Source organism: Corapipo altera, unplaced genomic scaffold, assembly GCF_003945725.1.
Source record: "Corapipo altera isolate COAL_440 unplaced genomic scaffold, ASM394572v1 301, whole genome shotgun sequence".
In the NCBI taxonomy this organism is placed as follows: Eukaryota; Metazoa; Chordata; class Aves; order Passeriformes; family Pipridae; genus Corapipo; species Corapipo altera.
In genome coordinates, this window is record NW_020884926.1 from 1,972,194 (window position 1) to 1,994,568 (window position 22,375).

Consider the following 22,375-nt stretch of genomic DNA (forward strand, 5'->3'; position numbering starts at 1 on the left):
TTAAAACGAGTCTGAAGACTTATTTGAGGGGGGTAGAGGGGAGAGCAACACTTCAAGGTGGGTGGCAGGACTTTTCAGGGCCTCTTGTATTTATGTAAAGCTCCCAGAGGCTGAATGGACTTACCTCCTTCTCCGAGTGAATCCAGATTTTAAACAAGTTGATCTGTACCATTTCCATGTGTCCTGCTTGAGCAGAGACCTCTCAGCAACCAGCACATCCATCTCGCTGCCCATCTGACATTGCACAGCCCAGAGGATCTTCTTTAGCACTTCTGACCCTGTTATTTTTTATTTTTGGACAGAGGACTCTGTTCCTTTATTGGTGGTGAAGGTTTTTTTTTTTTTGTGCTTGGACTTGGCCCCTCCCTCCCTTTCCAAAATGAAGGGGTGCACCTGGGTGTTTGTGGCAACTTTACTGTGTCAGCAGTTTTGCCTCTTCAGGGTTTCAGCAGCAAAGAGAGAGAGGAAGGTGAAGAAAGAACCCAATCAGTACACAGAGCCCTTCAACACCACCCTGTCCAACAGTGAGGAGCTGCACGGGCATCCCAAGGTGGGTGTTTGTGTCTTGGCAGAGCTTATTCCTGCCAGCAGAGTGGTGCTGCTTCCTTTTTCCAATGATTTCAGGCAATCTTGCTAAAATGCTGCTTGATTTTAAGGAGAGAAATGTTCCCTCTTTTGCCTTTGCATGACTGATTTTCTGGCTTTACTGGAGCAAATGCTGGAATACTACAATTTATGGTTGCTTTGGAACACACAGGACTGAAGTTCCAGTCCCCTTGTAGCTGATTAAGGGTAAAGATGTTTTAAAGTTCTGTGTATGAACAGTGTCATGAACTTAAAATTAAAGCAAGTTGGGCTTTCACAGGAATGATGCTGGGATTTTAATATGTCTCTTGCAGGCACAGTCTTAACTCTCTGAAATGTTATTTCAAACCCTTCTTAAGCAAATACGACGTTATAAACATCTCAGAGTGCCAGAGCTTTCTGTGTGCAGGAGAATGTGGCCAAAAATCAGAGTTGAGAAGGTTTTGGGTGTGGTCAGGTGATGTGTTTAGGGTGGTTGTGGCTCTAGGAAAGGGTTCAGGATGGTTTTTAGTTGTGTGTAAATGGGAAGTGAAGCCCCTGTGTGTGTGTGTGTGTGTGTGGTACCTCTGTGGCTGGTGAGTGAATTTGGCAAGGTTAAGTGTTAAATGTTTGGGAGAATCACCCAGAAAACTTCCACTCAGTTGCTCAGAGCCCCCAGAATCCTTTAGGGTGAATATTTGCATAGAATGCTCGGGAAGAATGCTTGGGAATAGCAGAGGGGCTCAGAGAATTAAGAGCAGGTTTTAGGAGCAGGAGCAGGATGAAGTGAAGGGAGACTGGAAGAGTGAGCAGGAAGGGAGTCTCCCCTATGCCACAGGCTCTCTCCCCCTCCCCTGCTCACACAAAAATGTCCCTTGTCAGGACAGAGTGACCTCTCCAGCACGACTTTGATCAGCAGCATTAGGGCTGGCAGTCACTATAGCAATGGGGGAACAGACCTGCCAGCAACTGGGGCATGGCCGAGGGGGAACAATTGGGCTGACATCCCAAATATCCCACTCCGGGCTGTTGTGAGAGTAATTGGTTAAGGTTGGGCAGGTCTGGGGAATAGTCCTGCATAGAAAAGCTGGCTGTGCCCTCAGAATTGTCCTCGGGGCCGTGAGCTGCCTTCCTGCAGCTCCTCTTTGTGCGTGTGTGTCGCAGGGCTCTGCCAGCACAGGTTGTGCACAGGCTGAATTCTCGAGGTGCTTTTAATCCATCACTTGTGCTCTCCCCACAACTGCTTCACTCTCTGCCCTTGCAGAGGGGCCACGGACAGACCTGGTGCAGCTATTTATTCTGGAGTTAATTTGCCTTGATGTGAAGTGTGTTGGACCACGAGCAGGATCCATCCTGATTGCAAAAAACAAGCAGGAACTGGTCCTGGTTAATTCTGATGCAGTCACACATCCACTGGGGCTGGAAAAAAAAACCCACACAGAGGCTCGTGGGCATTCATTAAAGCAGACATTGTTTGGAAGCTGCAAGTTTGTGTGTCGAAATGCTTTGCTTTAAAATATCCATGGCAAAGGTTTGGCTGCAGGACGAGCTGGCGAGTTCAGCTCGGGCAGGTTCTGTTCAGGAAGGATGGGACAACCCAAACCTTTGATGTCAATCACTCCCCAAATTTTTACAGAGGGTTTGAACTTTTCTCCTTGGAATCTGTTTTGAGTTGAAGTCCAGGATGGTTGAGTGTTGCCTTTTAAACGGTGTATTTTTGTATTTTACATTTATGTAGCACCTGCCCAGGCTCAGGGAGGGTTTTACACGAGCTGTAAATGCTTAAGAATTGTCACCATTTCTGGGGGAAAAGTTGATTTTTACACCAAACCATCACCATTTATATTCACTAAGGGAAGAAGTAAAATAATACTTAAGATGTCCTTACCTAATGTGAGGTTGTTCTCTGTGGAAAACAGACCTTTTAGAGCCTTGAAGGTACCTCTGAGAGCACTTTTGTTTCATGAGGGGATGCCCTGCACAGGAAAATGAAGCAGCAGCAGTGTCCCATTTAATCCTCTGCAGCACATAACAGGAAAGATGGAATTTTTGTGGCCTTGAGCAGTAAAAATTAAGGCTGTGTTTACCTTGGAAGACTCTGTGGCCAACTGGTAGGTTTATCAGAGCAGGGAATGAATTATGAGCTGGGAGCAGTGATTTTTATTCCTACTGTTGAAAAGGTAGATGTGTTTTCCTTCTAATTAAGCAAACGAGTTTGGGACAAAACTCTCTTGGGAATTCTTTTAAAACAGGAGTGGAGAAAGCTCCCCTTTAACATTCACAGTCCATGAGTCATGTGGTGAAACCTCTACTAAAACAGGGAAGCAGAAGCCTCAAATCTGATAAACCCGATATTTCCGTGGAAATAGTGAGTCTGTTGGGGTTTTATTTTTTATTTTGTTTTTTTTTTTAAATAGGTTTTCTGCAGTCTTATCTTTGAGCTGCTGACAGTGTGATGTGCTTGCCAAGCATATGAGGGTTTTCTCCTCTGCCACAGATGGACTAAGAGAGAGAGAGAGAGAGAGAGAGCAGAACATGAGGGATGGATGCAGAGGTTTGGATCTCCTGGATCTTCTCCCTGGGACTGGGTTTGGTGGAGCACCTGCAGCTGCCACTTGCCAGATTTGCCTTCCCCTGCCTGCACATGGGGCTTTAGAGCAGGGAGGGGGGGTTGGATCCCAGAATCTCAGAGTGGTTTGGCTTGGAAAGGACCTCTGGAGCTCATCCAGCCCAACCCAGGCAGGGACACACCACATGTTCAGGTGGGTTTGGAATGTCCCCAGAGAGGGAGACTCCAAACCCTCCCTGACTGTTCCAGGGCTGTTCCAGGGCTGTTCCAGGGCTGTTCCAGAGCTGTTCCAGGCTCTGCCACCCTCGTGGAAAGCAGTTCTGCCTCCTGTTGAGGTGGAACTTGTCGTGTTCCAGTTTATGGCCTTTGCTCCTTGTCCTGTCTCTGAACAGAGTTTGGCACCATCCTCTTGACCCCCCTTGGAGATATTTGTATGGATATGAACTAGACAACCCCTGGATGTCCCTTCCAGCTGGAATCCTGGCTCTGGCAGATACCAAGGCCTCACTCTACCTGCTTTACTACTTAAATCTCCCTGAGTTATTTCTTAGGGGTCTTTTGCTCCCAGTTGAAAGCAGAAGCTGGTTCCATGACATTGCCTGGATTGATTTCTCCTCTGTGCAGAGATTTCAGTCTGAGCCTGCAGGTGGAACAGAGAGAAAAGCATTTTGGGGCCTGACAAATTCTAAAACCAGGGGAGAAACTGGGCTGTGACCCACCTGTAACAGATGTTGCTCTCTTTGGTTTTCTATCTGACATTCATGTCTTGCTCTGGAATATTATAAGTGAGGTTTTGTGAATTTTCTGAACAAAGGACACACAGAATCACAACAATTCTTTGTGGCCAACGTGAAATAATGATAATAAATAGTGAGAAACGTGATGTTTTCTCACCCAGAATGACCTGCTCCAGGAGAGTCATTAAACCCATTAAGGGTGTGACCACTGCAGCCTGTTTGTGGTTGAAGTTGCTCCAGGAGTGAAGTGGGATTTTTTTAATCACAGAACACAGTGGGAATTTCGGTAGGAATTCCCTTTTGGATTTGGCTGAGATACCAAACCTAACGCTTCTGCTCTGGGGGAGAATTCTTGAGAGATCTTTGAAAAACCACAAGTGGTCAGGACCTTGGTTTTACATCTCATTAATAAGCAGGAGTGTGCAGAGCTGTAAGTTATTAGCAGCTGACACAGGGGGTTTTCAGGCTGAAATAAGAGTGCTCTGTCACTCTGTGTCCTGGTCCAAGTAAAACACACTACTGAAATAAATTATTCATTCTTCATTTTCATAATGAAGCAGGCAATGCCCTGGCTGGTGTAAATCAGGGAGAACAACACAGAAATGTGTGTACTGAGAAAATGGAAATGCTTACTCAAGTCCATTTTGTGCCTGGAAATTAAATTAAAATGAAACAAAGGATTCTTAAATACAATTTCCTCCCAGAGGGACAAATTCCCAGATAACTGAGCTGAACTGCAGGGCAGTCACCAGGCACGGAGTGTGGACTGGAATGGTTTGGTGTCTGTTCTTGGATACACTAATTACAGGTGGAAAGGATGCTTTCCTCTCACAAAATTACAAATTCTTGTGCTTTCTCTCCATCCTGACCCATTCTGAGAACACAGGTTTTAGGTGTAAAACTGTGCTCACAGGTGGCGTTGACTTTGTTCTTCTCTCCACCCAGACCCTGGAAGGACTTTTGTCCGTTTCTAGTTGTTTTTTTTGGACTGAATCCCAGCATCCTGGAATGTCAGGGAAGCCCAGATGCAGTTCAGAAACCTCTCAGGATCCAAACTCTGCTTTTTGAGTGTGGATTTTGACCGGTGGTTTCTTCCCTGTGGCTGAACCTTGAGTGTCCCGGGGGAGCTGCAGCCAGAGAGATCCAGCACCCAAATTCCAGCCCAAATTGTCTCATTGTGAGGGAAATCAGGGAGAGCCTGGGCTAATTCCAGTGTCACCCTTTGGAATGGAGTGAAAGGTGCCATTGTGTTCAGACTTTAAGTCGTGCTTAAAGACCTGATTGAAAGGTCCTTAACAATCCCTGGCAAGGCTCCTGTGGGTTTTGGCGGTGCTGTTTTAAGATTTCCTTGGATTTACCCCGAGGATTCCTCCTGACTCCTGCAGCGTGTCTTTGCCCTGCAAACACCCCCCCAAGGAGGGACAAATCCCCTCTGGGATTCCAGGGCTGTTCCCCATCCCCTCGGATACCTGAGTTGGCTGCGAGGTCTCTCTTGGCTGCTGGAGGCTCCCTCTGCCAAAAAAAACAGAGGCTTGCCTGCTTATTGCTGGGATTGCTGCTGCATGCCATAGTAATTAAATAATAATACCACGAGCATGGAACGTTCATTTTAACTGTCAATCACCCCTGGGCTGGAGAAACTGGGGAGTGCCACGAGTGTCTTGTGGAGGGATTTGTGATTTAACCAAGCCACTGCAGAAGGATGGGATTTAATTTTTTTTATTTATTTATTTTTTATTTTTTATATATACTTCAGGGTTGTGTTGTTTTTTGTTTTTTTTTTCTGGGATGTGCCACAAGTGTCTTGTGGAAGGATTTGTGATTTAACCAACCCACTGCAGAGGGATGGGATTTTATTTTTTTTTTTTACTGTTTTTTTTCTTTTTATATGTACTTCAGGGGGTTTTTTTATTTTTTTATTTTTTTCTGGGATGTGCCACGAGTGTCTTGTGGAGGGATTTGTGATTTAACCAAGCCACTGCAGAGGGATGGGATTTTATTTCCATTTTCTCTGCTGTCACAGCACTGAGGGAACACCCTGCCCGAGCCAGGTGCTTCTGTTCATAACTTGTTTCCTCCTGCTTCTTTCCTTCCTACAGCTTCCCCACACACTGTCAGTCCCCAAAAAGGCACCTGCAGGAAGGTTTTAACCTGCCTTTATGAGCTTTTATAAACTGAAATATTAATAAAAGTCCTCTTCAGGTGGTGATGCTGCACCTCTGTGTTTTTCAGGTGAGGTGGGGCAGGAAAGAACCAACTTTTCCCATTAATTTTCCACGAAACTGATAAATATATCCCATGCTGTTATAGGATAAACTGCACCTCCTGTGCTATTCCAAGGATTTTGTAAACTTTGTGGACATTTGCCTCTGGGTTTGATGTTTACACGCTTCAGTGGATAAACCTGCACCAAAGGACTCTCTTCGGAGTGTCTTTGACTCTTTTCTCCTGCTTCCCAAAAATCTCCACTCAAGCAACCCGTGGGAAGATGCAATTGTTTTGGTGAGGTGTCTGATCCCACAATCCCTGGGATTTCTGGGCTGCTCCACGTACAGCACTTCCCAGTGATGGAATTTCAGAAAGCTATTGAAGCTTCAAGTAATTAAAAGGAGCAAATAATAAATTAGCTACAACAACCTACCAGAAGCCCTTGGCTGAACACAATTTGTGGCTGACTAGAAATGTGGTTACAGTAATAAAAAGTCTGTTCAAGCCTGATTTTGGGAGAGAAATAATGAACTAAACTGTCTTGCTCTTGGTTTTGATACAGACCAAATTTGTGGGGAGTGTGGATAACCATGACTAATTCAACCAGAGTGAAGATGGGGAAATGTCTCAGGGTGTCCTTGATTTTATGGAACTGAGGGAGTTGTTTATCAGAATTTGAGATGTTTAACAACTGCTCTTGCTCATCTCACACCTGATTTCTGGGGAGCTGCTCACGTCCTGCTGGTTTTTCACAGCAGATCACACAGAGATTCTGGTCTTTTCCCCCTCAAAATGGACTTGTCCTGTTATTCCCAGTTAAAATTTGCAACCCTCTGTCCAATCCCTGCTGCTCTCAGGAGGCTGTGTGGCTGTTTTTGGGACCTCACCTGCATTCTAAAGGGTGCCTTTTTTTTCCTGCTATGCGATGGAAGTGAGTCTGTTCTAATAAGTGGGACTAGAAATGTGATTAAAAGTCAAGCTGGTTCTCTGAGAAGTGGCATTTAGGGAGCAAACATGCACTGGGAGCACCTTGCAAGGTCACTCAGGGCACTGAGGGCAGAGTTTTGGTGTCTGAGCTGTGGCAGAGCTGCTGTCAGACCTGTAGGAGCTTCATCCCCTCAATAACATCCCTTGTGCCCCACGTTGGTTCAGCAGGGGTCCAAAACCAGGCACTGCAGTGCCAAAGCTCCTCTGCAGAAGTTCTCTGTCTGGGAGAACTCTGTAGGGAGTTAAATTTGCCAATAAACATCTTTTCTGTGGTCAGACATGGACTCTGGGTTTCACTGGAGGTTGTGTTTTCTCCTCTGTGCACGTTTGTCACTCTACAGCCTGTGATTTGAGAGTCAGGCAGCATTTCGAGACTCTCTGTGTGTTTTAATCCCCTTTATTGCTCCTTTGAGCCAACTGATAAATGGCAGATGCCAGTGGGGAACAATCTCTGGCATCTGGGCAGGTTTGCTGTGGTATGAGAGTGGTTTGAGAGTCCCAGCAGGTTGAGAAAGGTCTCTGAGGGACACTCAGAGCTCTTGGCTCTTACTGGTTTCTCAAGCACCCCCTCCATGCACTGGACCTGTTGGCCACACTGTTCCTGATCCAGGCCAGGATCCATTGGCCTTCTTGGCCCCCTGGGCACACTCTGGCTCATGTTCTCTGACCCTGTGGAGTGGCCAGACAGTGGTTTCAGTCTTTGCTGTTGTTTGTTTTCAGGTCCTGGATTCTGCAGACCCCCGGATCACAGACCCCCGGCGCACCTGGATCTCCTTCGTGCACCGCCCGGATGATGGGAACACCTCCAAGAGGAGATGCAAAGGGAAGGATAAGAAACTGGTGGGTTGTTGCTGCCCTGCTGCTCCTTCTCAGGGGGGTTTGGGTGCTCCAGCTTTGCCTTCCCACCCCAGGGTGCGCTGACTTTCCCTCTTGTTTGTGTTTAATTCCTCCAAGTGTTTTGGAGAAGTCTGAGCCAACAAGTGCCTTGTGAGATAAGATGTGGGAATTCCATACTCGCTTTTGTTTCAAGCAGCTGTTCTTGGACTGAGCCTTTTTTTGCTTATTTTTCTGCTCAGCAGAAATAAAAATTGTCCTCTGCCATTTTTTTTTTTCCTTCCACCAGCTCAAGCATCTCAAAGGATATATATTAATCAAGGTGTGGACAGGGAGTTGATTTCAAATCTGCTGAGTGACTCTTAGTCACGTGGGCACTTTTAATCCACTGCTAAGACAATTTTGGATGCATTCATGCTTTCCTTTTATTTCTCAGGGAGCTAATAGGCAGCAGTGCTTCCATCCAGGCTCCTGAGAAAACAGGAACAATGTGCCTCAAAAATAGCCTTGATGCCACTCTTGTCCTGTCAGTTTAAAGCTCTGAGGTGTTTGTATCTGAGCTTTAGAGGTGTTTGAACTGCTCTATTTTTTTCTGAGAGCTCTGCTGTGCCAGCAAACCCCCGGGGTGTGATTGTTATATCTGAGCAATTAATAATGAGCAATTAATAATGTCAGGTGTGGCAAGAGGGCTATTCCAGTTCAGATAAGAAGCTTAAAGGCCTTGTAGGATGCTTTGGTGGTTTGAGAAGACACAGAGGCACCAAACTCAGCCTTGTGCCTGAAGAACCAGTCAGTGTTCACCTGAGCAAGGTTTATCCTCCCACCTGAAGCACATGAGTAAATTCCAAATGCTGGAATTCCCAGCTGGATGGAAAGGGAGTTTAGGATCTGTGTTTGAACTGGTGTTGGAGGGAGCCTTGTGGCTCAGAGAATTTTTGGTGTATCCCTGTCATTCCCTGGTTCTAATTCCCGTGTTTTCCTTTGGTTGCTCCCTCAGCGTGGCCTCGTTGGGCCCCCGGGACCTCCCGGGCCTCAGGGACCTCCGGGAGCCCCTGGAGCTGAAGTGACCCGGGAAGTCCTTCTGCAGGAGTTTAAGGAGATCTTAAAAGGTAAAGACTCTGAGAGCTTTGTGCTTTTTGGGAGCTGCTGCTTTGGGACAAATCCACAGCTGGCTCTGCAAATGTTCACTGGTGGCCTCAAAGGCCAGGCCTTGAAACCAAGCCTACAACTCCCTGACAGGAGGGGGGAGCCGGGGGGGGTTGGTCTCTTTTCCCAACAAGACAAGAGGACTCGGTCTTCAGCTGTGCCAGGGGAGGTTTAGGTTGGATATTGGGAAGAATTTCTTTCCAGAGAGGGTGCTCAGCCATTGGAATGGGCTGCCCAGGGAAGTGGTGGATTCTCCGTCCCTGGAGGTTTTTAGGATGAGACTGGATGTGGCATCAGTGCCATGGGCTGGGAACCACAGCGGGATTGGATCAAGGGTTGGACTTGATGATCTCAGAGGTCTTTTCCACCCTGGTTGATTCTATGATTCTTTGCTTTCCTGTTCTTTTTCTTCTCTTTCCCCCTCAGAAGCCATCGAGCGTCGAGCAGCCCTGGCTGTCTCAGCCCATCCCAGCCAGCTGCCTCCACTCCTGCTCTCCCTGGAGGAGGTTTCATCCCACAGACGTGTGGAAGAGGCTTTCCACTGCAAGCTGAAGGGACAGGTCACCGTGGATAAGAAGACCCTGGTGGAACTTCAGAATTTCCAGTCGGTGAGGAGGGATCAGAGGCTGAACCAGAACCTCACCCCGGGTGTGGAGCAGCTCCAGGGCTGGCTCTGTGGGGAAAGGCTCATCCCAGAAACCCCCCTCAGGCTTGGATTACATGGATATAGCACCACCTCAGCACACAGGGGGATTGTTGGGGTGTCTGTGCAGGGCCAGAGGTTGGACTGATGCTCCTTGTGAGTCCCTTCCAACTCATATTCCATGATTCCATGATCTGTCCTTTTTTTTCAGTGCCCACCCCATTTAATTCCAGAGTAACATTCATAGGTAGAAAGGTGTTAGAGGTAGACAGAAGCTGTTGGTTTTAGTTTTTAGAACCCAAATAAAAGTCAGAATTTTGTTCGCTGGGCCAATCCTGATGCTCAGATTCTTTCCATAATGTTTTATTAGAAGATTCATAGCTATCACCCATATAATTTAATTACAATCAGGTTACAATGACAAGCACACCATTGTGGGCCATCCTAAGCATGGTTATAAGCCAGCTGTTGAATTTGAGATTAAAACTTGGACTAACAGTTGCAGATAGGACCTGAATTTGCAGTGTCAATGTTAGCCAAAGTAAGAGCTGAAAACAAATAGTTATTTGATGATTGAGGAGACATTCTAGAATCTGTCTAAGAGCATGAGGCCTTCAGAGACGTGGTTGCTTTTGGGAGGTGAGAAGCAGAGTTTGAGGAGGATGGACAGGGACCATCAGCAGGGTTTGCTAACCCTGCCTGTGCAGTGAGGTGCTGACTTTCTTCCCAGCTGCTCTGAGTCCCGTTTCTGGAGAATCCTGTCCCTTCTGGAGCAGTTTTCTGCTGGACTTCCCCCAGCTGCAGGACTGGAGGCAGTGGTTTTTGCTCCAAACAGGGTGCTTTCCTGGCTCTTTCCCAAACACACTTGTGGAAGCTTGGTTTGACAGCGCTGTGGGTGCTGGCACAGGGGCAGGATTGCACTCGAGGTGTGGGCAGGGCCAGAGGGATCTGCTGCCTCATTAATTAGGAGGGGAAAATGTGAATAAAGACATCTCAGCAATGGGTGTGTGGGCTGCTCCTTCCCAAGCTTTGGGATCCTGTGCCCAGCTCCCTTCTAATTGCTCTGGTGTGGGAGGCTGGCAGGGCTCTGGATGCCAACCTTTCACTGCAGCTTGGGACAAGAAGTGTCTGGTTTTGGCTTGTGCTCTGAGCCAGGGGAATTCAGCAGGGAGGGAGGGAGGGAGGGAGGCAGTGGCTGCTCCTGCAAGGATGAAAACATTGTCTTGAAACAGTCCAAGGAGGAGAGGGAGATAATTCCACTCCCACCATTCTCTCAGTTGAGTGTGAGGAAGCCAAAGGTTTGATACTTCTCAGTGAGATAACAGGGATTTCCTCTAATTCCTGGATTTGGAGCTTCCCCAAAGCATTTGGAGTTAGTGGGAAGAGCTGGTGCTCAGAGCAGCCTCTCCCTGTATCCTCTGATTCCAGTCTGAGTCACTCTGACCTTGAGCATCTCATCCTTCAGTGCTGAATTCCCTCTAAGAACATTCCCTCCCTCTGGGTCTCCCAATTTCCTTGCTGTGTGGGATGAAACACAGGATACTCCTTTCCCTTCCACCTTTTCCTCCTGGATCTCCCACCCGAGCTTTTCTCACCTTTGCCTCTTGCAAGAGCTTTTCACAGCAAGAATTGAAGCAGTGGAGCCTCTGGCAGGCCATGGAAGTGGGATTTATCCAGGGATTTTACTGGAATTAGATCATTTAAAGTGGCCCCAGAAGCTTTTCATGGTCTCCAGTGCCTGGAGGTCGAGCTGAAGGTCCTGCCTTGGGGAGGTGAATTCTAGTGCTGGATCAGGAGGTTGGGGCATCCCTGTTCTTTAAAAGCAGATAATTCCATATATTTCTTCCCACTAAAAAGCAAAGCTGGCACTTCCCATCCCAGTTCTTGGAGCTTGGCTCCTGTTTTCCTCCTGGGAGTTGTCTGGGGGTGTGGGGATGGGAGATCACTGAGGAAGAGAAGCTGGTTTTGTACAGAGTCTGAAACACTGAAATATTTTGCTTTCTGGAAGAACTGTGTGCAAGAGGGAGTTTCTCAGGAACAAATCCCTGGAGCAGCTTGGATGAGTGTGCTCTGGGAGGCAGCAAATGCAGCAGGAACTCTGCCACAGGGTTTAATGGAATATTTTGCCCAGAGAACCTCACCCTGCATTGTCTACTTCTGTGAGCAGAAGAATAACAAGCCACAGAGGGCATGAAGAAACAGGAATGTTTTATCAGTTATAATTTGCTGGTGCCTAAAATTGCCTTCCATGCTCAGCCAGTGGTTTTGGAATTATGTTGCTGATCCTGCTAATAACTGGAACGAGAAAGGAATGAATTAACTGTGCAGTTCTGCACATACAGGGCTTGGACCTGCTTTCAGTGGGGTAAATCAAAAATAGAATTATCAAAATTATGGTGTAGTGATGCCATAAGAACACAATCCAGGCTCTTTGTTGTTAGCTCAGCTGTTCTACTGATTGTGTGTGTGTGTGTGCACAGAAGAAAACACAAAATCAGCCTAATAATCTAATTTCTCAAATGATTCAAAAATTCTGAATTCTAAAAAGGAAATAGGAAATATTGCATGCAAGGAAATAGAGCTGGGTTTGTGTGTCTGGATGTGCACAAAGGCACAAATCAGTGCCCAGTGATGAATACAGAGACTTAGAGATCATTGCATGACATGCAATTGTCCTGCAGTTCATTATTATTGTTTTCCCATTGTACACACACGTGAGCAGTGGATGTATTTTCACAGAAAACATTTCTAGTTCTGTGAAATTTAAGACTGGAGCTAAATCTTGGAGGTAAAAACTAGGAATTAACTCTTTTGTGAGCCTTTCTTGGAGTTGGCTGAATAAAAGCAGGTTGATCATTCTACTCCTTTACCACGGAGTAACCAAACAAACACCACCAGGCCCAGATATTCAGAATTTTAAATCACATTTAGGCTGGAAAAGACCTCCAAGGTCGTTGAATCCAACCTTTGATCAGCACCTTGTCGACCAGACCAGAGCACTGAAAGAGAAAACTACATAAATTATTCCTCCTGCCCTGGCAGAGCTGGGGTTTTCTGGCTGTGATGAACAAGAAAGGGGAGGCAAAAAAGCTGTTCCACTCCTTTTTTTGGTGTAGCAGCACTGCTGTTCATGTGTTCCCCGTGTCTCAGGCCCCTTTTGCCATCTCCTGTTGGAAGGCACAGTCAGATTTGGATGTTGAGGTCACTCAGCCGTGTGTTTGGGGCTGGTTTGGGGGTTTAGCAGTGTGGGGGAGCCTTCCCAGAGCCAGACCTGAGCAGCTCCTCTGTCCCATAAAACCAATCTGGGACAAATCTCCCCACTCAGGGCTCGGGGGACACGTTCCCAGTGCCCAGAGTGCCCTTGTGGTGGAAGCAGAGGCTGACTAATGTGCTTTTTCTTGGCCCACTGCAGCCTCTCCCCAGCCCCAGCCAAGCTCACACGAGGCCAAACCAAACAATCAACATTTCTTGCAGGGTTTATTTTAGTCTGAGTCAGATAATCTGCTGTGAGTTTGACTCCAGGCCTCCTCCTTGCCACGAGGAGAAGCTGCCTGTTGCCTGTCCTGGAGAAACCAAGCCTGGAACAAAATGAAACTAAAATGGAATCTCTGAGAATCCAAGACTTGCTCTTGAACAGTCTCAAAGCCATCTGATTTTGACCTAAAGTGGGCAGAAAACCTTGGAGACCCACAGGAGTGTTTTGTCTGTCCTTGGTACCAGAAAAATGAGGGGGTGGGAGATTCCAGGTTAAGCCTGGGGACAGGGCTTGGCCCCATCTGGGAAGTTTTGGGGACCTCTTGACTCCAATAATGGGAGGTTTTGTGTGTCAGAACATCAGTGGAGGCCACCAGGACCAGAACAGGGATGGAATAAGGACCAGAAGAGGGGTGGAATAAGGACCAGAAGAGGGATGGAATAAGGACCAGCACAGGGATGGAATAAGGACCAGAACAGGATGGAATAAGGACAAGAACAGGGATGGAATAAGCAGTCTGGTCAAGCTGAGTTGGGAGAATTCAGCAGTGGGAAAAGGGGCATCTCTGTGTCTTACACTGATAATTTTACCTTTTGTGGGCACCGGAGGCTGAGAGAGAGCCCCTCTGGAATGTGTGTTCTGGGGGATCAGGGACATTTTTCCAGGTTTTTTTCTCCTGCAGGTTGGCTGGTTCTTTGTTGAGGGTTCTGGGGGCTCATTCAGGCTCTGCTTTTGTCCTCTTGCAGCCTCTGGCCAAAGGAGCTTTCCTGCGAGGGACGGGGCTGAACTTGGCCACGGGACGGTTCACGGCGCCCGTCTCGGGCATCTACCAGTTCTCAGCCAACATCCACGTGGGTGAGTGCTGTCCACAGGAACCTCTGCCACACAGGGAGGAGTCCTGGAGAGCCCCCTGCATCCAGGGAGAAACCTGGCCATGTCCCTTTGGTGCCATGTCCCTTTGGTGCCATGTCCCTTTGGTGCCATGTCCCTTTGGTGCCATGCCTTAGGCTGGGTGCTGGTACCACAGCAGGGCTGCTCCCTGCCCACCACACCAACCAAAATTCCTTAGGGAGCACCAGCTCAGGGACCAAATATGTGCAGGAATCATGGCTCCCACAAAAGACTTTGGGAGAAATGAAGATGATGATGATGTAGAACTCCACGAAGGCAGGTTGGGCTGTGTTTTGTCACTGCTCCCCTTAAGCACCCAGAGCATCTCTTCTCCCACATGTTCTTGATCCTCTCTTTGCTTCCAGTTGCACTTTTTCACTCCTTTAATGTTATCCCAGAGGTTCTACCACCATCACTGATGGGCTCAGACTTGATCCAGTGGTGGATCCACCCTGGAGCTGGTTGGCACTGGCTCCATCACACAGGGGGGAACTTTCTGGCAGCTTCTCCCAGAACCCACCCGGCAACCCCCACCCCCAAACCCAGTGCAGAAACCACGAGGCTACTGGTGCCTCTCTGAAGCCCAAAACTACCACCTGGTGGCCTGTTATGTTCTGAAAATGCTTCTCTTTTTCCCCCAGACCACAGTGAGCTGAAGAGCAAAGTGCAGCTCCGAGCCAGGGACAACGTCCGGGTGTTGATCTGCATCGAGTCCCTGTGCCACAGATACACGTGAGTCACTCCAAGGGTGGCCTTGGCAATTATTTTTCTCACACAGGCCAATGTTTCAACCAACTGGGGGAGAAATCAGGTTCACCAGCAGTGGATTTTAAGTGATAAATGCTTGTGGAACTTTACTGCGGGGAGCGATTCCATCCGGCCCTTGGGTTTTTATGTGTTCCTTTAATTCTGGTTTTTAACCTTTCAGTTCAATGACTAATTTAGTTAATCAGTTAAATAACTAATTTAGTTAATTACCTAAATATTACTACTCTTACCTAAATATAATATAATATGCCTAAAATATGAGATTTGCCTAAAATGAGAGAACTGTGAGTGAACTCAGCTGGAACTCAGCTCCAGGTGCTGAGTGCTCAGCTACCATCATTAACACACAGAGCCACAGAAACACTTCAATTTGGGGCCAGAGCTCAATTTTTAGGATTTCAGCCTCCTCCTGCATGGATCCCAGCATCTCACTCATGATGTTAGAGTGATGAGGAGAATGAACAAGTAGAAAACAGAAGGGAATGGGTCCCGAAGCAGAAAGTGCAGGGTTTGTACAGAGGTTTTTGACACCTTCTCATGGCCTCAGCTGACCTGGGGAGCTTCCTTAGATAATGCTGCTGAATTTTCCTCTGCTGGGGGCAAAACTCTGCTCAAGAAACAGTTTTTTAGGCCATGGCACCCTTGGGTGTTGCTCCTTCTGCCCTGGGGGCTATGGAAACGTGTGTTGGCTCCTCATTTTCCATGCTCCTGTCACCCTTTGAGCTGCAGCCCTGAGGTTCCCTGAGTGCCAGGGAAGGCCAGTGAGCTCAGGGGGATTTGGGAAAGCTCTGCTGGGACAGAGGGGCTCGGGGAGCCCCTGTCCTGGGCCAAAAAGCCCCCAGCAGAGGGCAATGGTGCTTGCACAGAGTGGCCCCAGCCTGTGGCTCTGCCCTTGTCACCAGAGCAGAAATACCTGTCCAGGGCTGTTCTGCCCTGCCTGCAGCTCTGCCAGCAGCAACAGCACCACTGAAATATATCCATTTATCCATAAAACCACTCCAGAGGTGCAACTTCAAACCCCCAAAGCCATCAATGTGCTGCTGGACTGGCTGGTTCAGCCCTCCAGGGAGTCAGGGAGCTGCAAATAGGACTGGCCTCTCCACAGGCATTTATTGACAGGGGAATTGGACGTGAAATTTGGGATAATAAAACCTCTCCCAGGTTTCATTGGGCTGTGGAAAAGATTTGGTTGGTACTGAGCACCCCTCAGTGACTGGGGTAAGAGGGAAAGTCAAGGAGGGAACTGGAGGAACTGGCACCTCCCAGGCCTTGGAGACTCTTTGGAAGAGTTTTTAGGATTGCAGCCCTTGGTGAGGCACTGTCAGACTGGCTGCTCTCAGCAGAAGAAGGGAGGGATCTTTTTTTTTTCCCCTTATATCCCAGTCAGCTGCAAAATTTGGGAGACATTTAATTTCTGGTGGTGCTTGTGAGAATTCCTTCAGGTCGTGCTACGAGTGGACCCTCAGCTGGATCTTGAAATCTGGGATGTGTGTTGACAGTGAGTGATTTTTGGGACAGCCCAGGCCTTTAAACCCAGGGGTTGGTGAGGTATGAGTAGGGTAGAATCTTATTTTTTAGGAGTAGCTCTCCCAAAGTGCCTTTGCAGGGTGCAGATCCCACTCCTGCCCTTCCCCCTGCCTGGCAGACTCAACTCATCAGTTTTTTCTCTCTTCAACTTTGGTGCTTTTTCCTTTTCACCTACAACAACCTCCTCTTCTCTTAGCAAGTTTAACCAGAACAGGATAAACTTGGATTCCCAGACCTTGGATTTCCTATGAGCAAGTTCCACAAAATCATTTTCTACATGCTTTGGGAATATAGAGAGATGTTCCCTGTTGGGATGTAAGGGAATATTTCCTTTTGGGGGACTCACTTCTGTCTCCAAGCCTTGCTCTCTGTACCTTTCTCTCCTTTGCTGTCCTTTTAGGTTATTACTAAAAACTGGGTGTCAGACTTTAGTCCCAGCACAACTCTAGTCTTGCTTCCTCAGTCTGGGAAATGCAAGCACAAGAATTATCTGAATAGGAAACTTCCCTGTGCCTTCTTCATTGCAGATCTTTTCAGCTGCAAGCTCCTAGAAAGCTGTTCTGGTTCTAGCTGGGAAGTGGGAACCTCTCTGTCCCATCCAGCCCAGGCAGGTTTATTGGGATCTTTGGAGATTAACTTGCCATCTAAGAATTTATAGCTGCCTTCTCCAAAGAACTGGGACAGCAAACCTTTCTTTTTCTTAGATAGAGCTGACCCAGATGTTAATCATTGAGATAAAACCCTCTGATGTCTGGCTTGGAGTTTTCCTCAGCTGTCCAGGGCCACAATTTATGATCCTGCAAGGCTCTGGGTTGGTTGGGCAGTGAAGCAGAACCAGCAGAATTCCCTTTTCTCGTGGGGTGGGTGGGATGGGACTGGCCCATGGCATGGAAGGAGCTGGCTGGAGGGATGGGAACCTGCCTGGACACCGTGCCTGTGGAATTTCCTGGGATGTCAGCACACACAGCCACATTTCCTGGGATGTCAGCACACACAGTCACATTTCCTGGGATGTCAGCACACACACTCACTCCGGGAGGGAGCTGGGAGAGCCCCCAGGGCTTTGGGCTGAGGATGGAAACTCGGGAGACGAAGGAGACAGTTGGAGTGGAAGAGATTAATGATGGGAAGTCCCCACCCCAGTTGGGCTTTTGGCAGGATATGACACACAGCCTGAGCTCCTCAGCCAAGCTGGTGCCAAGTGGCTTCTTCTCCCTGGGCCAAATTGCCCCCAGTTGCCTTTCACATCATCCCCTTGCAGGCAGCACGTTTGCACTTGCAAGGTTTCATCAGCAACCCCCTCCATGGAAAAAAAAAGGGAGGAAAGGGGTTGGTTTTCTTGGGAAAACAACCAGCTCAGCCAGCCCTGGGGAGGCAGGGAAGAAGCATTTGGATGACAAATGAACCAGTGTGGACCTGGAGAAGCAGCAGCCTCTGAAAGCAAAGCTGAGGGGGGCTGTGAAGGGAAAGGGCTCTTGGCTTGTTTGAAAGGATGCCACGGTCCCAGGGAGCAGTTTTCGAGGTCAGAGCAGGGTTTTCCTCAGTCCAATCTACACTGCAGGGATGTGGTTCCCATCCTTCCCTTCCCAGGGATGTGGTTCCCATCCTTCCCTTCCCTGCTATGCTCCCATCAACATTGCCATGAAGTCGGATCCGTTCTGGATGGTGCTTTGGGGCTGAGCTCACACGGGCCCTGCTGGTGTCTCAGGAACCTCCTCCCACCCTGGATCCTGCCCAGGGGAGCCAGGTTGGAATTCTGTGAACAGAGGAGCAGCTGTCCTGCATCTCCCAAGGAACAGGATGGCTCTTAGAGCACGTTGTTAGAAAAGAGCAGTGCCTGAGGGGGTGATGTGGAGCTCTGCTCCAGCTGGAGCTGAAGCACAACTATTCAAGGATTGGGATTTTTTGCTTCCATGTGCCCCCTGATCCAAATGTCCTCCCAAAACAGCTGCAGGGGATGTTTTTCTCACCCAGGCTGCCTGCCTGTGTCGTTAAGGTGAAACAGGCCTTTCACACCCTGCAAATAAACGAGCTGTTGTTGGCAGAGTGCCTGTAGCTCTTTGCAGAACAACCAGTATAAACTGTTGTGGGGGTCAAAAAACCAGGATAATTGGTGTGTGGATCAATCCAAAGGGCATTTAGGGTGGGGGTAGAGACTACAGGACCTTGAGAAGGTGAGAGAAAAGGGGGCTCCCAATCCTGCCCCCAGCTGGGTGTTGAATTTCCAGCCCTGTGTGAGTCCCCTGTAGGGTTTCCATCAGACAGCGAGGACAAGGTTCTCCTGTTTTATTTTTAAGGCAGCTGATTCCTGCTGGAATTATGGAATCATGGAATGGTTTGGGTTGGAAGGGACCTTAAAACTCATCTTGTTCCACCCCCCTGCCATGGGCAGGGACACCTTCCACTATCCCAAATTGCTCCAACCTGGCCTTGGACACTTCCAAATGTCAGCAGATCACCTCTTGAATACCCTTGGTCTCATTTCCAGGGAGGTTGTGAGCCAGTTTTCATTCCAAATACAACTGCTGTGGTTGCCTAAGGGGTTTTAACCTGTTTATTTCTCTTTTTAGGTCTTTGGAAGTCATTGCTGGGCTGGAAAGCAACAGCAAGATCTTCACTATCTACGTCCATGGGTTACTGCAGCTGCAGGTGAGTCCTTGCACCCTGGGAATCACTGCCCTGCTTCTCTTGGAAGGCTTTGGAATTATTTCCTGGCCAGGCTGAATTCTCAGCAGCAGAGGGGGAAAACTCAGCAGTTTTATGCCCCTTTTCCTGCTGTGAATGAACTGAAATGCCTCAGCTGGGGGGGACTGGAGAGAACCTGGGGCAGATCCACATTTCACATAATAACCTTCCCTCTAAGAAATGAGAGCCAATATTTTTCCTTCTCCACTCTCCCCTGGCATTGCCAAAGTGACAACTGGATTTCTCATCTCACAGAAGGGAAGCTGAAGCACAGGTCACCCCAAAAGATGCCAGTGCAGAAAGGGTTGAGTTAAAATAAACCTATAAGAGTTTCCCTGCAGAAAATCTCTTCCCTCCCAGTCAAGGCTGATGTTGGAGCAGATCCTGTTCCCCCAGGGAAGGGCAGGAGGCTGCTGGGCTTAGCTGAGGGAGGTGAAATGGGGTTTTTTCCCCCCTCTTTTATGCTGGAATGTGTCAGATGTTTCCCTTTCTCCTGCAGGCTGGACAATACACCTCCATCTTCGTGGACAACAGCGCCGGAGCTCCCGTCACCATCCAGAACGGATCTGACTTCATGGGAATGTTGATGGGAGCATAGCAGGGAAGGGAAGGATGGGAACCACATCCCTGGGAAGGGAAGGATGGGACCCACATCCCTGCAGCGTAGATTGGACTGAGGAAAACCCTGCTCTGACCTCGAAAACTGCTCCCTGGGACTGTGGCATCCTTTCAAACAAGCCAAGAGCCCTTTTTCCCTTCACAGCCCCTCCTCGGCTTTGCTTTCAGAGGCTGCTGCTTCTCCAGGTCCACACCGGGTCATTTGTCACCCAAAACGTGCTTTTGTCCCTCTGACACGGACTCTTTGATATTTAATTTGTGCTTCACCAGGTGCTCGCCTGAGATTCGGGGCTTTGTCGTGTTGTACCTTTATTTCACAGTAGCACTTGTAATCAGCATGAACTTTTGGGGTCCATTGGGGGGTGCTCGACTTTGTAAATGAAGGATTGAGAGGGGAGAATGACACAGTGACTTTATTCTGTGTGTTGTGGAGGAAGGAGACAAGGGTTTGCTGGAAAAACTGCCTTTTCCATGTGATTTTAAGTTGTCTCTCTCGTGGGAACTGGATATATCAACAAGGAGTGTGTTGAATGTTAAATTGGAGGGGAATCCAACCTGAACTCTTTAATTCTTGATATCAGAGTATTTCCCTGATGTTACTGAAGCTGAATAACTCCCTGCCAGTGCTTTGGGGCTGTTAGGAAGAGGTAAAAAACCCAGGGCACCACTTTGAGCTCCCTCCCCGTGTTCTTATGTTTTAGTAAGAGACACCCGTGCTTTGGGCTGCACCACAAAACCAGCAGCTCCCAGGGGGCATCAAACTGGTTATCCAAAGCCTGGCAAAGCTTTGGAGTGAGGCTGGAAACCTTGGATCAGGTGCAACACCTCTTGGAATGAAAGACAGCCCAGGGCAAGGCTCACTCTCTCCAGGTTTCCAGGGTCAGAGGTCTGAGCTGTGCCTGGAGCCTGGAAGTGCTGGCAAAGACCATCCAGGGAATGTTTTCCAGACAAATCTGGTGCAAATGTCAGATTGAGGCCCCCCCCCCCCCCCCCCCCAGGAGCTTTGCAGACAAACTCAGCTTGATACAGTGAAAGGGTGGTGACATTTCGTGGGTCAAGGTGTGACCCAAGGGGTGGCAACATCCTGGGATGTTCTTAATCCCAAAGAAGGACCCACACACACACTTATTTAATGCAGCTTTTCCCTTCCAACAGACTCCTGGGCTTTCAGTGATTCAGCTGAGCTGAGGGAATTGTGGAACAGTGTCAGAAATAGGTGGAAACAAGGCCCCAAAACAAGTCCAGGATGTTTGCAGGGAATGGGAGAGATCCCCTCTCTGCTGCTGCAGGTTTTGCTCACCTACAGTAAATCTGTGCAACGAAAACCAAGATTACTGGGGCAGCAGAAGGGGTGGGAAGTGTCATCCCTTGCTGGGGCTGCTCAGGCTGCTCAATATATGACATTTCTGGAAGCTCCAGGTGGCACAGGTGGTCAGGTTGGAGGGAGGCAGAGATGTTGTGTTTGAGGAGCTGTGGAAGGATCTGCTGGAAAAGAAAGCTTGTTTTAATGTGATTTTTTTTTTTAGAAGAGTCCTTTAGCTCTGGATGATCTTGCCCATCCAGCAGTGGAATGGGTTGGAAGCAGCCAAGAAACCCTTGAGATGCTCTTGCTGTGGATGCACAAAACTCCTGACTAATATGGACACGAGGCTGGGCTGGAGCTCAGACAAACCCTCTGTGAGGCTCCTGAGCTGTTTGGAGAGGGGGGAGATTAATGGTGTGCAAAGCAAAGCTTCAGAGCTCTTCTGTTGTCATAAACTTTACGGGCCAAGAGGGTTTAAGAACTCGGGAGTCTTCGGGATGAAGGAGTTGTTTATAGCAAAATAAACCCCACGTGCTTGAGCCTGTGCTGCAGTGGCCAAGTGTGTTAATCCCACCCAGTGGCTGGTTGTGGAGTGCAAGGGGAGAAGGCTAAAAAAAGCCACAGATCAAGTGGTTGGGGTTTTTCCTGGGTGTTTAAGACAAGCTCTCCATATTCCTGGGTGTTAAAATGCTCCCCCTAAGAGCTGAGGGGGATGTGATGGGGACACCTCACTGTTGGGCTCACAAACAGCTGCTGCAGCTTTTTTTTTCCTTTAAAATTTCTAATAAATTCAAGGTTTGGGGGGAACTGGAGGTGAGGAAAAGCACATTTCTTACTGGGAGAAATTGTTTTCTTACCCTCGAGTTCTTCGCAGAAAGGTTTGGCAGAAAATCACCTTCAAAGATTAATAAATTGAGTCAGAACTCTGCCCAGGTCCTAAATATTAAATCAAGAACACCTTCAGAAAGTTTATTGTGAGATTAATTGGTTACTAATTACTAAAACTTCACTGTCTTCACCCTGTCCTTGCTCCCTCCTCTTCCTCTGCATCAATCTTTGCAGCTTCAGTCTTTGCATCAATCCCCACCAGGCCTTTGGCTGCACATCCAGCTCACACTGAGCCCAGACTGATGCAGATCAGAGTGGGTTTGTGAGGGTGAAAGTCTGTAAAAGTGATTATCTTCACTCTTAATTCCTCATTCTAAACAGAGCCCAGCTCTGAGTTTCCAGCTTCAAGCTAAGGGTGGTTTGGTGAGGTGGTGGATTCATCTCCTGGGGCTCCTGGAAGATGTTCTGCCCTTGTCTCCGAGGTCCAGGCAGTGCCACCAGCAGGTTTTTTAGCTCTGTCTGTGCTGGATGCCCTCAAAAAATGTGCTGAAAGCTGTGGTTTATGAACCTGGTGGAGAATCCACTGAGACTG

General features: G+C 48.3%; 1 protein-coding gene across 1 annotated transcript; it reads left to right on the forward strand.

Annotated features, from left to right (window-relative positions):
* The first annotated feature begins 274 nt into the window (after positions 1-274).
* Positions 275-19,886, forward strand: C1QTNF12 (C1q and TNF related 12). The gene is made up of 8 exons (XM_027658175.1): positions 275-550; positions 7,786-7,905; positions 8,897-9,008; positions 9,472-9,653; positions 13,910-14,018; positions 14,696-14,786; positions 18,920-18,998; positions 19,534-19,886. Exons 1-8 carry the CDS (start codon positions 380-382, stop codon positions 19,630-19,632), a joined length of 963 nt encoding a protein of 320 aa, XP_027513976.1. The 5' UTR covers positions 275-379; the 3' UTR covers positions 19,633-19,886.
* The last annotated feature ends 2,489 nt before the right edge of the window (positions 19,887-22,375 follow it).

What these genes read in the sequence shown, in the direction of transcription:
- C1QTNF12 (XM_027658175.1), top strand. Translation starts at nt 380, where the DNA reads ATGAAGGGGTGCACCTGGGTGTTTGTGGCAACTTTACTGTGTCAGCAG. An exon ending in AAGGGAAGGATAAGAAACTG is followed by an intron (nt 7,906 to 8,896) that starts GTGGGTTGTTGC and finishes TTGCTCCCTCAG; the next exon opens with CGTGGCCTCGTTGGGCCCCC. An exon ending in AACTTCAGAATTTCCAGTCG is followed by an intron (nt 9,654 to 13,909) that starts GTGAGGAGGGAT and finishes GTCCTCTTGCAG; the next exon opens with CCTCTGGCCAAAGGAGCTTT.